Source organism: Artemia sp. Qi Xiang Cuo, chromosome 4, assembly GCF_049724085.1.
Source record: "Artemia sp. Qi Xiang Cuo chromosome 4, ASM4972408v1, whole genome shotgun sequence".
Taxonomy (NCBI): domain Eukaryota; kingdom Metazoa; phylum Arthropoda; class Branchiopoda; order Anostraca; family Artemiidae; genus Artemia; species Artemia sp. Qi Xiang Cuo.
Window position 1 is genome coordinate 26,294,147 of NC_142797.1, and position 15,899 is coordinate 26,310,045.

General features: G+C 34.9%; 1 protein-coding gene across 3 annotated transcripts in view; it reads right to left on the bottom strand.

The window, feature by feature from the left end:
• The window catches only part of mura (ring finger protein murashka), a 176,278-nt gene that overhangs the window by 19,991 nt on the left and 140,388 nt on the right, over positions 1-15,899 (bottom strand). For all 3 annotated transcript variants that reach the window (XM_089088200.1, XM_089088199.1, XM_089088198.1), the window contains exons 6-8: positions 7,403-7,579; positions 5,262-5,489; positions 1,930-2,106 (exon numbers count right to left, since the gene is read on the bottom strand). In XM_089088200.1, the coding sequence (XP_088944326.1) occupies positions 1,930-2,106; positions 5,262-5,489; positions 7,403-7,579 (582 nt within the window). The remainder of the gene's footprint in view (positions 1-1,929; positions 2,107-5,261; positions 5,490-7,402; positions 7,580-15,899) is intronic.

A 15,899-nucleotide genomic window follows, 5' to 3' on the forward strand; every position in this document is an offset into this window, starting at 1 on the left:
AAGAATAGCGAAGAGAGGAAGAAAATGGACTTGGGGATAAAGTATTGACGAAAATTTTGCAGCTTCACTTTCTTGTTCCAAAAATTAAAAATCGGTTTTCTGAAAAACTTTTCAGAGTTTTTGGTTCAAGTTTTTGGTATAGGAGAACCTAAGCCATAGAAACATAAAATACCTTGCCTGGAAGATTGACCCTCTACCTCCGAAATGTGAGAAACAACATTAAAACATATACATTAAATACAACATAGATTGAATTTTCAGTTATTTAATTAATGAATCGACCAATTTCCATTGTTTAAAGCCTTCTCCCCCCAATAGTTAAATTCTCAACCAAAAATACTGTGTATATACCTGATAGATAACATTATCAATAAAGCTGATGTACATTATATCGATTGAGTCAGGAAATACAAATTCCAAAATACAGGCTTCATATAATTCATCTACATGTTCTTGTGTTCTGCCCCCACCCCCAAAAAAATTCTTACACATTTGCAAAGTTGCTTAGGATACAAGAAAATTGCATTAACATGCCCGGTCCAAACCATTTATCTGAGCTCGAAGTACCTTGGGAGATGGGAGTCTCCAAGCAATTCTTTGTGGGTTGTCTCCCCGTCCCATGAGCAAGCAGGTCTCTGGGTATAGTCAGAGTATGGGTGTATTCAATGGAACCCTTGCCACACATGTTGAAAATCAGCAATAAAATACACACAGATACACTACAACCTGATAATGGAAACAGAGCGCTTTCATATCATGCCACCTTGGTTGGTTCAATCCACTGGTCCCTGGATGAGTTGGATTCATTATCATTCCATAATGTCTCCTTCCGAGTGTTTCTTCCAAAGGGAGGGCAGTGGGGATCTCCAGTGTCTAAAGTTTAATTAGCCTATTTAAAATAAAATTAATTAGCCTAAGATTTTGAAAAACCGTCTTAAAATTTTCAAATCACAAGTCAGAAAAACAATGAATTGTATGAATAATAGTAGACCATTTCCGTGGTTGTTACTCTGTATTTTTTTATACACATAACGTGTTAATGAAACTCATTGCTCCAAAATGAGTTTCAATTTAACAGGCTGAAAAGTGGAAGATATTAACGAACTGAATTAGGAATTCTGCCCTGGTTTCCAGAAGAGGCTGTTAATTTTTTATTGCTCTGGGCCCAGCCTGGATTTTATTATCATCCCAATGATTGTCTCCCTATTCCATGAGCAAGTAGATCCTAGTATACGTATATTCGATGAAAGCCTTGCCAAATATCTTGAAAATTGATGAAAACATACACACTTATGATACAACCATGGCCGCATCCAGGAGGGGTCCAGGGCTTGAACCCTCTCCCTCGAAATTTGTGTCTCGTTTATAAAAACGTAACAAAGATGCATTTAAACAAACGCCGGACGTAAATATTTACCAAATCATATTATTGAGTTACGACTAAAGTGAATATACCACTCGATGCCTTTTTTTATGCTCTTTAAAAATATAATAATCATTTTTTTCCGGAAATGAATGTTAGCCCCCATCCCTATATATACCAATTCAGGGAATATATTTGCACATTAGGGGGGTGGGGGGAAAGTTTAAACTTACCTCTCATTTACATCAGAAATAAAATTACCCCCACCCCCCTAATGTGCAAATATGTACACTGAATTGGTATATATAGGGTGGGGGATAAAATTCATTTCCGGAAAAAAATGATTATTATATTTGTAAAGAGCATAAAAAAGGGCACCGAGTGGTAGATTCACTTGTCGTAACTCAATAATATGATTTGGTAAATATTTACCACGCCAGATACTTTTTTAAGCTTCTTTTTGTAAGCCCCTCCCTTCGAAAAAAAACCCTGGGTACGCCCTTGACTACAACGCGCTTTGCAGTAGCTTTCCAAACAATGATAATAGCAAATGAAAAAGGTTTTACCTCTGGCCAGGCTTGTTGGTTCAATCCACTGGGCCCCGGATGGCTTGGATTCATAGGCATCATGGGAGTTAAGTTCTCATGAAACATTTGTTGATATGCAGCAGAGGCAAGACGATTATATTCTGCTGCTGCAGCCGCATAAAAAACGGCGTTCCTGCCATCTTCAGGCCGCGATGGCTGCAAAAGAATAAATGAAATTCATGATTTTGACTTCACCAACACTAAGAAAGTAACTTCTTATATTAAAATAATACTCTAAGCCCCATTTTATAGTCTACTTTAACTTTTTGATTGACAACATGGATTGAACGAAAGATCTAGTTATATATTTTTTGTTTACAACTTTTACGTAGTAGATTTTTATCTACTTTATGTATAGCGTAACGTTATAAAACATTACATTTTCCATATATTTTCATGCATTAGCAATTAAATATCAGTTAAATATAAACTTGTGTTCAATACATCAATTTATCATAGAACTATAATTTAGAGAAATATGATCAGAAATAACCAGTCAGATCAAGAAAAAGCTATAATACGTTTAAGTATCGTCGTAGTAAAGACGAAACATAGCTCATAACAACAACAAAAAATAATAAAAAGCACGCTAAAGAAAAACTGACAAGTGAGAAAAAATTGTCATTTTTAGCTGATTCAGGAGCGGTAACTATTATCTAAATTAGTCTAAATAGTAAAACGTTATTTTGGAAAATTTAAGGGAATTTCAAAAAACTACCTGAAACCCCCTAAAAAATGGCGTCGGATCAATGCAAAAAGCAAGCCACTGGAATCACTGTAGCCGAAAGTCCTATTTAAGGAAAATTACAGTCCCCTGGAACAACAAGGAGAATCAGAAGAGGCTGAAGCACCTCTCTAGTGGACTCATGTGTTGCTAGAAGTATCATGCATATCACAGAATAACTACTTGTTCTTCTGACAAAAGAAGAATTTTCGGTACTTGCAATAAATACCCTCTACCTAATATTCTTTAACTGAGTAGAGCCTCTAAGTATAACCGGTTTTTGTGTCGATATTTTTTTAACAAACCAATTTGGGCTATACAAGTATATTTGCACATTAGGGGGTGCAAATAGCTCTAGTTTCCATAATCTGGTTAATAAACTATTATATTTTCATCATATTCTTTGATATTTCATTAGGATTGAGCGTCAGAGAAACAGACCCGCTATGCTTTACCCCCCCCCCCCCCAATGTGCAAACACATATCCCAAATTTGTTTCTAAAGTACTATATTTTAATCTTACTTTGGTATATTTCATTAGGATTGAGCGTGCGTCAGAGAAACATATATGAAGAATATTAGGTAGGGGGTATTTCATACAAGTACCGAATTTTCAAAGATGGTAAGTTTCCTACGTAAATGAAGTCTATGGTTATGCGAGGTATACAATACTAGGAAAAAAAAACCATACTCAATGGCGCCAAGCCATGAAAACGTAGGAAGGGGCAAGGGTATTTTTAAAACGAAGATAAATATAAAGTTGTATTTCAATATCGGGAAAAGAGAAGTTGTACTTGTTCGGAAAGGGGGGGAGGTGCACAAAAAAATTAAAAACGCATCAAAACACATGCCTTTTTTACGCTTTTACGGGCCGGTCAAAAAATTGGGGGCGGGTAGTTAAAACCCTTACACCGCTATGGATAAGGCATTGTTCCAAAATAAAATTGAAACTAAAATAAACGTGCGAAAAAAATACATGTGTAAAAATGATAGTTTTAAAAGTAAAGTACTTTCTCTTGTCCATGTACCTGGATTTTATTAATAACCCAGTTTCATTAACTTGTTTTGTTTCTGTATGATGTGAATGCAAGCACGAATTTAAAAATAAATTGCATAAGAAACATGAACTATCCAATATCGTAAGTAGTAAATTGGAAACTAGGCTAGAAAGACGAGTTTCATTTCAAGTCAAATGCTTGTGAAGATTGAACTGATTTCCAGAAAATAGCAATGGCACCAAGGGCGGATTCAGGGTTACTGTTCGAGTATTTGGGGAGGGTGTACAAGAAAAAACTTTAAAAATGCATCAAAAATTTGATTAAATGCACTTTTGTTACGTTTTTACGAGTCGGGCAAAATTTCGGAAGGTGAAACCTTGACCCATCCCCCCGAGATAAGACCTTAAATGACACCAAGAAAAACAAAATCTTACAGTATCGCACAGGGGCATCATCAGACAAGGGGGGAGGGGTCAAGAACCTTCTATTAATTCCCAGAAAGAGGTGGACAAATTTTTCTTCAAGTCAAATACCGTGAAGATGGAATTGTTCAAGGAAATAACAACAGAAATTAAACAAGTAATGATAGGTAGTGCAACACGGAACAGGAACAACATTAGTGGAGGTAGAAGGGAACCATAGTACTTTTAAAGGCAGTGGCAAAGCCTTGAAAAAGGGCAGGTTTAAGACTCCCTCCTAATAAATCGCCACCAGAAATTGTTACATATACAAATTAGAACGGGCAATGACAGTACGGGTTGGCCTAAATTTGGCCTTCACTTAAATAAGCGCTAGAATGCCCCCCCTACCCCCAGACAACTTTCTTTTCCTCCCTAAAGATTAAAATGCTTTGCGTTCACGATTGTTTTGGTTGTGAAATTATGCCCGTTTTCTCAGTTTATCAAAATAAGCCCTACCTGAGATTAACTGTACGATCATTTACCAAAATATTTGACTTTGAATGACAAGCTGATCATTCGCACTTTTTCCCTCGATCATTTCTACTTTAATCTTATTCATATATTTGGTATTGGATAGTAAATAGTCTATGAACGGGGGACTTCTCCAGCTATAAAAAAAAAATTCCTAGTCTGAGTTCCGCCCTTTGTACAAGAGTAATAAAAATGCATGTACGCAAAATTTTTTTCGGGGTTTTGTAACCCCCCCCCCCCCCGAACAAAAATCTGGGATACGGCTCTGACTTCTATACATTAAATAAACACTAAAAGAGATAAATGAGTAATAGCGCCAAGGTTATCATAGAGAAGGTAGAAACGTTAAATCATTATGTTCATATTTACGGTTTCTAGTTAGGCATTCCATGAGGCATTTCATATCAGGCGACATAGCTAAGGACAGTTTTACAATTTGTTCTCGTTAAAAACACAACTCGTAGGCTATCTACCAAAGGTTGCCTCCATACCATGCAGTTCTAGCCTGCCTCACCTCAGATTTTCTTTTTTTAACTTCAACGGGACTAAGAAAAGTTGACAGTCACAACTAAAATCACAAACAAAAGAACCCGACTTCAAGATCGTTTTCACTTACAGAAGCAGAAATCATACATTAGATAAAATTTTCAATCCTACCTGTTGTGGCTGAGGTGGCGGTATAAAAGGGCCAGGAATTCCCATGGGCACAAAACCCACTCCAATAGGCATTGGCATCGTCTGAACCCTAGATGATTGGGGATGTATATGCTGGTGATGTGGCGCTGTTTGTAGATTGCCATTTACATTATGTGACGGAGGGGGTTGCGTATACGAGTGTTGTGTTGGATGCGGAGGTCCAGGTTGCGAAACTCGAGAAGATGCAACCTAAAAAGATGTTGTTCAATAAGTCATGAAAAATAGTAAGTAAATCAACACCTATCTATACCTTCCCTGTTTAGTGCAGAATCAAAGTATATGAAACCGTTTCACATTATTTTTCTGTTTTTTGAAGAAAAAAGTTGAACGATGATATTCAAATCACGAAACAACGTCTTCAACTAAGAGAATTATATTTAAAGCTATCAAATAATAAGAAAAGAGATGGAATCAATTCTTACAGAGGCACTGTCAAAACTTCCGAGAATGTCCCTACTTCAAACTCTTTGGATGTCATTCACAGGATCAGAATCAGGTCTGGAACCAGGTTTTCGAATTGGGGGATTAAAAAATTTCCGGGGAAAGAGGAAATTAAACTATGGAAATGACTTGTCTGACTAGTCCTCGAAGCGTGCATTATTACGAATTTTCTACATTTCAGGTTGAAGAAGTATGGGGGAGGGGTCAAACACACGAACCATAGTTGGACACCGCCTTGGCTACAAGTTTATGCATAATTAGTCATTTGTCAAGATGTTGTCATGATGTAAATAGGGGTTCCATCTTTGCATACAATTAGTAACGCTATACTAATGCTAGCAAGCCATAGCAGAAAATTCAAAATAAGTTCTCGCATTCCATTTAATTTTTCATTAGATTTAATGGGGAAGGGGGGGGGGCAAATTAAAAAACAGTTGAACTATATAAAATAAAGCAATTAGTGGGGGAATCATAAAAACACTTGGTGGAAGAGGCAGACCCGAATACTCCCCTTTCCTGCGTACCTGACTTGGATGAACACAGCAAGGCTTGTTGAAGGTTAAGGACTTTTTGTACGAGCCGGGAAAAAATTAGGCGAGAGGGGGGGGGGGTGTAAAATTGGGCAACCACCCCCCAGATACAGCCATGCCCTGGAGTCGAACCCAGTCGCCATAATATTTTTCATGGCCACACAGTAGTTATTGCAGTTACTGAATGTAATTTTTGAGCCAACGCAAACCAGCAGCACTCCGCATGTCACTCCGCTATCGGTAAATAGGTCATGTGGAACAGTGATTGCTTGTATAGTCTGGAAACTTTTCAAAAACATCTTGTATAGCCTATAATCCAATCAAGCAGCAAGAATCCAATTTAGTGAATCTGTTCTTCCCAATGAGTAATACTAACATTTTTCACAGCTGTTTCATAATCACTATAGCTAAATAAACCATGTAGATACAACGGAATCCTTTGTTTTTTATTGCAAATTTGCACTTAGTAACAATTGGTCAAAAGTGGGACCGTAGCCAGGATTTTGCGTGGGGGAGGGAGGGGAGCAGGAGCTATAACCCATTTTTATATTATTTTTTTTTGTCACTAATAACCAAATCACGCATCCACGAAAATTTTTGAGGAGTAATCAACCTTCAAGATTCACGTACATCAGCTGGCACGTGCATAGCGAGGGCGCCAATCGCGGCGGAGCTGTGCGAAGTGTAGCGAAAATGTGTGACACAAGTGGCGCTTGAAGATTGTACACCAGACAGCGAAAAGGGAGTGACCCCTCAGTAACTTTAAAGCTTCAGGAGGATTATATCATAGGTAAAACCACCCTCCCCTGAGCCTACCCCGGTTTTACGAATTCACATTGCTTTGACTAGCTTGAAAATCGTTACCCAGAACTGAAATTCAGCAACACACAAATTTGCGCTTATTACGCACTGAACATTTTTGTACGATTATCGAACTTATATGCAGACGTATTTTATGTTCCTTAATCCATGCTATAACGTTGTCGTTTTCTAATAACGATACCTCTCTATTATTTTGAGAATTAACCAAGCTCTAGACTTATTCTAGCCAGTACATTATACAGACATCAGTACAGTAACAATACTGGTAACACCAATAAAAGGATTATGCAATATTAAAAATCAACTCACTGGAATTGCGGTGGGATATGGTGGGGTGGGTCCTGTGAAAACATACGTAGGATGTCCATTTGGGCAAGGGGGCCCTTGTTGAGGGGGAGGTCCTGTAAACTGAGCTGTCTGCGGCTGAGGCACAGGGATCCCATACGGCGTCGATGTTGCTGGATATATTGGTATGGATACGGGGACCTGAATAAAAATAGATATTTTTTATAATTCAAATTACTATTGATTTGACTTTTTATTAGATTCCTTATTTTAAAAATTATTGTACAGATTACTACTAAAAATACAACACTGACTCGTACATTATAGCAGAAATAAAAGTTTAGGCTAAGCCTTTACACAACTATCCAATGAAATTAAAATATTTACTTATTTTGATTAACATACTTTTAATGTCACTTTTTAATCACTCATTTATTTATTTTTTATAATGATCCATCCCCACAATAAAAGTAAGACTAAACTAACAAATAAAGAGAATAAAATAGCATAACTCGGATACTAGATGCCATACGATCGACCTTAAAACACTCGAACTAGACTTTGACCCTATTATTATCATTTTCCGGTAATTTTCTACTTTTAAAAAGAATTTCTGATTAAACAGAAGTTTCCCCGGAACATAGACGAAAAACCATACAAAACGAGCATCTTTCAGGCCTCAAATTCTTTTAAACAAGTTTCCCTGAAAAAATAATTGATTCACATTCCAATCTCACAAAACTAGACTCACATTCCTTTAGACGTTTCTTTTTTTACTTTTTTGCAGTACTAATCTTAAGAAATTATAAAAGATAACTTATTTAAAAACTTACAAAGATATAATAGTATAACATTTGCTTTTTTTTTCTCATAAAATCTAAATGAGATAGGCGACCGGATTCCAAGGCCGAAATTTCAGCGTGGAGAAATTATCATCGTTTTTTTTTCTATAAGGGTAGCCAGGCCCCATCCCCTCCCACGTCTGAACCAGATGTGGACGCATATCCCAAGCGCATCATTTGGAATACATCTATAGTGTGATTGGCTTTACGATTAAAATAAAAACTTCCTTTCAAAATGATTATGCAAAGCAACAAATAAGAACAAGGGATTAAACCATATGAAGATAAGGTTTTTAGGTTAACTGTCACCCACCAAGTAACTAACAGCCACTTGAGTCAAAATGTAGCCCGTTAAATCAATCAAGTTCTAAAAGCTGCAATACAAATACCTGATAGAAATTGCGTTCTGGTTTGCAAGACAAACATGAGCTATCTCACGTAATCCTATATATCCACCTTGTCTATAGCGTACATGAAATATACAGATTTTTTATACCAAGTATTGGAGCTCTTCCATACAAAAAAAGAAGAACGGTAGAATTGTAACAGGTTTTAATGACGGCTATACTTACATGAGACTTGACACCGTTGAGAAGTATATATATATATATATATATATATATATATATATATATATATATATATATAATCGCTTTAACTTCCAGGACCAGAGGACCGAGCTTCAAGAAAGATAGTTCGTTCGTTTTATCTCTTTAAGAAAATAACTTTGATTTCAGCATATTTGCTATGGAAAGCAAAACCATTAGGGTACTGGACGTCAGGGTGTTTGTGACGTCATTCATACAATTTTTTTTTTTTTTTTTTTTTTTTTCAAAATTAAGATCCTAAACAAAATTTTCCCAAAAGCCGTCACGAATACAGATCGTTTTTTCACACAAGAAAATGGACGACTATCTTATTACAAAAAATCTTATTAAAAGAGCATATTTGGTCTCTTGTTTATAAATTATTATTGTGATCTTTCTGCAGCAATGCGCGACCTTTAATGCGAAACAATTAAGAATCCGGGACTCAGTTCACAGCTATCAAAGGGGATTGTCTTTCTCTAAAAGCTCGAAATCAACTGATTTTGTCAACAAACAAATTGCGCTTTGAAACCCCTCCTACTTCTGTCCAAGGCGTTAAACCATCAGGGGTATCTAATTTCAGTCAGCAGACAAAATACTAAGACGCCTGGGAGGGGGACACAAATTTTCATAAAATCATAACCTGTCTTGATCGTTTTTTGTTACACCAGAAAATGGTTGTATGCCAATTTCTCCCCCCCAAAAAAAAACTATAGTGCCGTTTAAGCATTTATTGGTTTTTCAGTTGATTGTACTAGAATAGCAAATTATGTTAATAATAATTTATACTTAAACAAATCGACTTAAATCTTAATCATATGCTATTAGGTAAACCATCTTAGTTTAAAATGCATATTTTACTCACAAAAAAGTCTGTCAAATGTTAATTATAACAAAATAATTCAAACGTTCACCTTTAACTCTAAAGAATGACAAAATTTTAATAAGTAAGGCATAGACAAAACAAGAAGGTAGGCATAAATAAACATGACAGGTAGAAGTTGAATTTTATTAGAAATTAAAGACACGAATAAATTAGAAAGAAAACAATAAAAGGTATAAAATGGAAGGCCAAAAAGAAGAAAACCTAATCTAAGTTTGGTTTAATTTTACAAAGCAATTTATTCAGCAGCTTAATTTTGTTAAAAAGCATATAGGCTACAAAGTTTCTAACGCCAATAAAACATTATCATAATTAAAAATAATAAGACAGTATGGTAGACATCGCACCTAAAGATTTCTTTCGACTCAGGGACGGGGGAGGTTTCCATATCCTATATTCTGTAAATTAAATCAAACACACACCCTACACCTTCTATATACATATATATATATATATATATATATATATATATATATATATATATATATATATATATATATATATATATATATATATATATATATATATAATTTTGAAAACTTTTTTGAAAATATAAGAGAAAGATCCCTCCTCCCGTTTTACCGATTTTCTTATTTATTTACACTCATAAAATAATCTAATACTAACTCTTTACTTCAAAAATGCAAGCTTTGCCCATTAAACATGTTCTTAAACCCAAAATTGGAAGTATGATGCTCTAACTAATGAGCAAACCGGGCTTGTTAGTTGCTTTTTCACCGTTGATGTATCAATACATAAATAAATGGATTCCCTATAAACTGGCATTCCCTTGAATTGCAGACGCTTACCAATAATTATACAGGTAGAGATAATTTACTCGGGATTGGCTATTATTTAATTCAAAGAAAACGATGCTCTTTAGTTGAAAAATTTCAAGAAGAAAAAAAAATCCGAAGCAACCTGTAAGTTTATTCTACTTTTTATAGCGACAAGCAACATCGCTGCTTTCAATTAAAATTTGCTAGCAATTCTCAACTAAAGAAATACTAAATAAAACTGTACAAATAATTTAATATAAAGAAATTGTAGAAAATTAAAAAAAGAAACAGATATCTATTACTAAAAACATGTATCTAGCCTCACTAACATTATATACATGTAATATATGTAGAACAGATTAAATCAGGCAAACAGAATTCAGCCATATTACCAAGCATAAACTACAATGAAGAAATGTGCAGAAAATCGTAAGTGACACCAAATAAAATGAGCTCAAGATGCAAAAGGGCCTACTTAATTAAGCCAGGACTGAACCACACCAAACCAACACAACAGTATTATTGGCTCATAACATCAACAAAGCGTCAACATTAATCTCAATTAGATTGAAAAAAAATTCCTATATGGCTCCTATATATACAACGCATGTATCGATTGCAGGTTATTTTGCCCCATACATAAGAGTTTATTTTTCAAGGGAGGGAGGGGCGAGTTAAAACACAAAAAGGCAAGTTGCGAAGAATATGGAAAATTACAGGTAGGAACATAAATACCCCTCCCTCCAACGTATGCCCCGGATTTATTGAATACAATATTTTCACCCACCCAAAAATAAATACAACCCCGTAATATCTCCTAAAATCGGCCCTCACATGCCCCTTAAATCCTAAACTTTCTCAAATATCTGGGCACATCTTATTCAAATATTCAACAATTCTTTTTACTACTTGCCAAGCTCCCCCGCCCCTCCCGAAAAAAATCATCCGCTTGTGTCTGATCCCTTCTTACATCAACTGGGGTTTCATGCCGTTGGTTTACATATATCCAAATACTGGATTTTGGCAATCATTATCTTTGTGAAAGCCAGTAAGCTATATTAGCTAGAAAAAATGGAGCTTCTTGGTCAAAAAGCGACGCCGCCCTTTAGCTATGGAGCGGCTCTCCTCTGTTGAAATCTAGAATCTACGTTTTACAAGTTTTCCATTATTTTTTCCATCATTTTTGGAAAGAAAGAAATGAATAGATTTACAGATGCGGCTTTAGGGGGGAGGGGTCACTTGCCTCGGGGCACAAAAATTTTAGGAGTGCAAAATTTCAAAGAAATAATTTAACTACTATAATAATTTTGCAAGTTTTGAAATTTTATTTTTATTAAAATAAAGTAGAGGGTGCAGTTGGCAGTAAGTATAAGCAAATTGAATCCAAAATTGCGATTTTTCCTATATCTTCGTCGCCCTTCCTTGAAAAGATAAGTAAGTAGACCAAATTCAATTAATTTTAACGTTTTTTATATATTTTTGTATTCAAACCTGTTCGTATTTTACAGGATGTCGATATAATCAATAATCCTGCAGAGGCTAAAGCAAGAAAAGTCGGATTTAAATAAATGGAAAATTTTGTTAATAAATGATTTTTTTTTTCTAATTTGGCTCGTAATTTTTTTCGCTAATCAAGATTTTGTCTCGGGCGAAAGAGAGGCCAGAAACACCGCCGCATGAAGGTAGAGAATGTCGTCACATCGTTTTCCGAATTTCTTCTTTCAGACAATGTTAACTTGTTCAAGAACTGATTTGATACGTGAGGTTAAAAGGGACGCTAGGGAAATTGAGGCTAAAAGCAAAAAGTGAGCTAGAGAAATTGAGAATATACGACGCAACACATGAAACATTTCAGTCTAAGAGTAGGAAACAATAAACCTACTAATATTAAAAGCCAAATCCCAACTAGAATATCGAAATGTGTTATGTGATCAAGAGCACCAAATAGGGAGGTTCCGAGGACCTGTTTAACATCGGATTTAGGATTAAAGTAAAACTATTTTGTTATTGCTTTGGGACATATAAAATAACTACCAAACTTAGGCAAATAAGTTCATGCGCATTGGTCAAGGTAAATTCCAAATATGTGATCTAGCAGAGAACATCAACCTGCAAAATTGGATCATATTACAAACTGATAATATATATATATATATATATATATATATATATATATATATATATATATATATATATATATATATATATATATGTTACCCTAAATGCAGAACAGACTACGTCTACAAGTCAAAAATGTTCAAAGAAAGGGCAAAAGAGTGACCGACAGCATTATGCAATGAGCACCAGAACCAAATATAAACACCAGATGCATTAATAGCAGCGTTCCATATCACAAAAGCTGTAAAACTAATATTCTAATGAGTGAAATAAAAAAGAAATTGCAATTTAATTCAAATAAAAATATCAAAAAAAGGATAAGCTCCTAATAAGACAATGAACTACGAAGAACAAAAAATTAATTTTTGAACAAATCATGATTGAAGTTCAAATATTTCGGTTTTACACTTGGAAGCCTTTATCAACGGGAAATGTTTGAGACAAATAAAGAAGTAAAACTAGCAATAACAAATCGACACTTACATACAAAGTTGAGAAAAACATACAATATACAGAAAATAACAAAATAAAAATTAATCATATGTTTATCTATAAATATGGCTGTTTTATCTTCCCCCCTTTTTTCTTTGTTAAAGGCTATGGGATGTGAAGCTGGAATATTCGAACTTTTATTATTATTTATACAGTGTTTTCCTTATCTTTTAAAGTGCACTGTCTTATTAGAAGTCCCATCCATTTTTCAATGCTTTCATTTTATATCTATTACATATGAAAAAGCAGTGTCGCCTCGGAAAGTATTTAATGATTGTGTATCTCTATTTCAACGAGTTATGAACGAGGTGGAAAATTATAACGTTATTCACGTTAAATAGAATAAACAATAACATGATTTTTTAGAACGAGAAATTAATACTATTAAACCATTGCTACAAATTTTTTATACACATGGACAAGTGCAAGAAAATGTAGATTAAAACTAATGTTACATTTGTATAAAGTGAATATGCTCTTTTCCTGTACAGGAATCTATATAGTAACTACATAGATATCTACACGGTAATGTAAGCACATCTTTCATAGGAAATGTTAATTGACAGAAAGAATCCGACATCATTTTGGCAAGAGGATAATAAATATGTCCGTTAGATTTATGAAATAGTCGGGCATTTTGTTGAGCAGAATAGAGTCAAATGTGCTATTTAGTGCAAGTTAATTGTTTCAAAATTGCACCCTGTAGACAACAACCATTTCTATTATTTTTTTTTTCATATTACATTCAACCCTGTATAAATGTCCGAGAATACAAAAAGTATTAGCTTTGTACCATACTTACGGGGCCGGGAAGACCCGATGAAATAGAACAAAAAAAAAGAGAAAAAGATGACGGCAAATTGAATTGCCTGACTGATAAATACAGAGTTATGGATTTCCTGTTTACAACCTTTCACAGGAGATATAGCTTCGTCTGTTACTACAGCCGCATGCATAATCGATATTCGTGCTTAAAAACGAAAAAAAATCTTGAGCGAATGAAGCCTCTTAGATTAATTTTAGATGGTTTTAATATATTAAAATTCCTTCTAAAAGAAGGTGAATACAAAAACAAAAGTGAAAGATCAAAAACGGTTATTTGGGATTTTACTTTACAAGCCCAGGCTTTCTTCACACTTATCATAGATTGCTTAGCTTTATCATACAGACCTTTGCCAAAAATAAATGCAAAAAAGGAGATACATTCTTCATTTTACGAGTTCCTAATGCTTGCAACATTATTCATGCACAAAATAGTTTCAATTACTCAAAAGCCTTCTATACGTAAAAGCACCATCTAACTTTGAAGTACGAACGAAGATGAATAAAACCTATTTCTTCTTAGTCCTTACAAAATAAGCCACGAATGGATAGGGTCCAATGCCCACCCCCTAGGATTGGGCGAGACACCATCTAGCAACACTTTGTTGGAAATGCGAAATGGACGAAGAATTATAGTTTTTGTTCTAAGAGCATTCTTTGAAATATCCTGCAACTTAGACAATTGATCCAAGCTCTTAATCAGGGCCATTGACAAGACTTATTCAGGGAGAGTGAAGCTATTGGGGATGGGGTGAAAAGTTTGTTTGTAGATCTAAGACAGACATTGGATTGCCAAAAGCATAATGCTGTCTGATCTTTCACAATATGTAGAGTGGGGTAAACTTGAAACAAATACCCCTTGCCCAGCAGTTTAAAATCATGGATATTAGCAACAGTATGTCAAACTAAGAAGAAAGGTAAATAAGAGATAAATATGAATAGAAGTTAAACTACTGTGTGGTAAAATAAACTCAACCCATTACTAAATTTGTCAATATTAATAAAAAAACTTAGGGCTTAGGACTGAAGCATAATGAGGGGGAAAGAATTACTCTTTTGTATTTCAGTGATTATGGGAATAAGTTTTTGCCCCTAACTTCCAGATTATTAATATGCAAGACCTTGGCAAGAAAACCGTGTTTTCGTCAACAGACGAAATAAGTGCTAAGAAATACGGCGTCCAAAAAATCACGAATTAACGCCTATAAAACTACAAACATACAGATTTATATTGGCTGACTTCTCCGTGGAAAACAATGACGTCACGCCAAGTCCAATATTTCCTCCATTTACCATTCAGTAGAAAAAATTCTTGAGCCCTTCAGGTTCCGTCTTTTAACTAGTGCTTCAAACGGTTTGAAACAGATTTCAAAAGTTCGAATTTCACGCCAAAGGACTTGAGCAGTTTGTCGTGTTTTGGGACCACAGAATAAATGTCATAGGAACAGTAAGACAACAGTCAACCGCCTCCGGTACGTTTTCCCAACAAAATGCTTTCAGATGAGGGCAAAAAATTTACTAGATTTGTTCGATTTTACTAGATCTGACCCCCATTTTACTAGATTTACAAGGTGGATATGCTTTTTACAAGATCTAGTAAAATTTTACAAGGGGTGGTAACCCTGTTCAAACCTCGTCTTAGAGAAAAAAAAACACGCTTATTCATTGTATATTAGAATTGGCTCATGACACTCATAATGAGGACTAAACCCCTCATCACAAGCAGGTACGGTATCTCGGGAACGAGGCAACATAATTACTGTCTGAATGTCAATATTTACTAATACACTAAATAGTGAGCACCAAAATGTCGTGCACGCACAAAAAAGCAGTTCAACACATTATTTTTTTTTACTTCATAGAATCACAACATTTAACAATTTAGCCTTTCAGGGACTACACTGATTACCACCTTTTCTTTAAACTTGATCAGTTTGTGTTAAAGCCCATTTTGTATGAAAATACCATTTTTACAAATAAAAATACTTTTTGCTACAA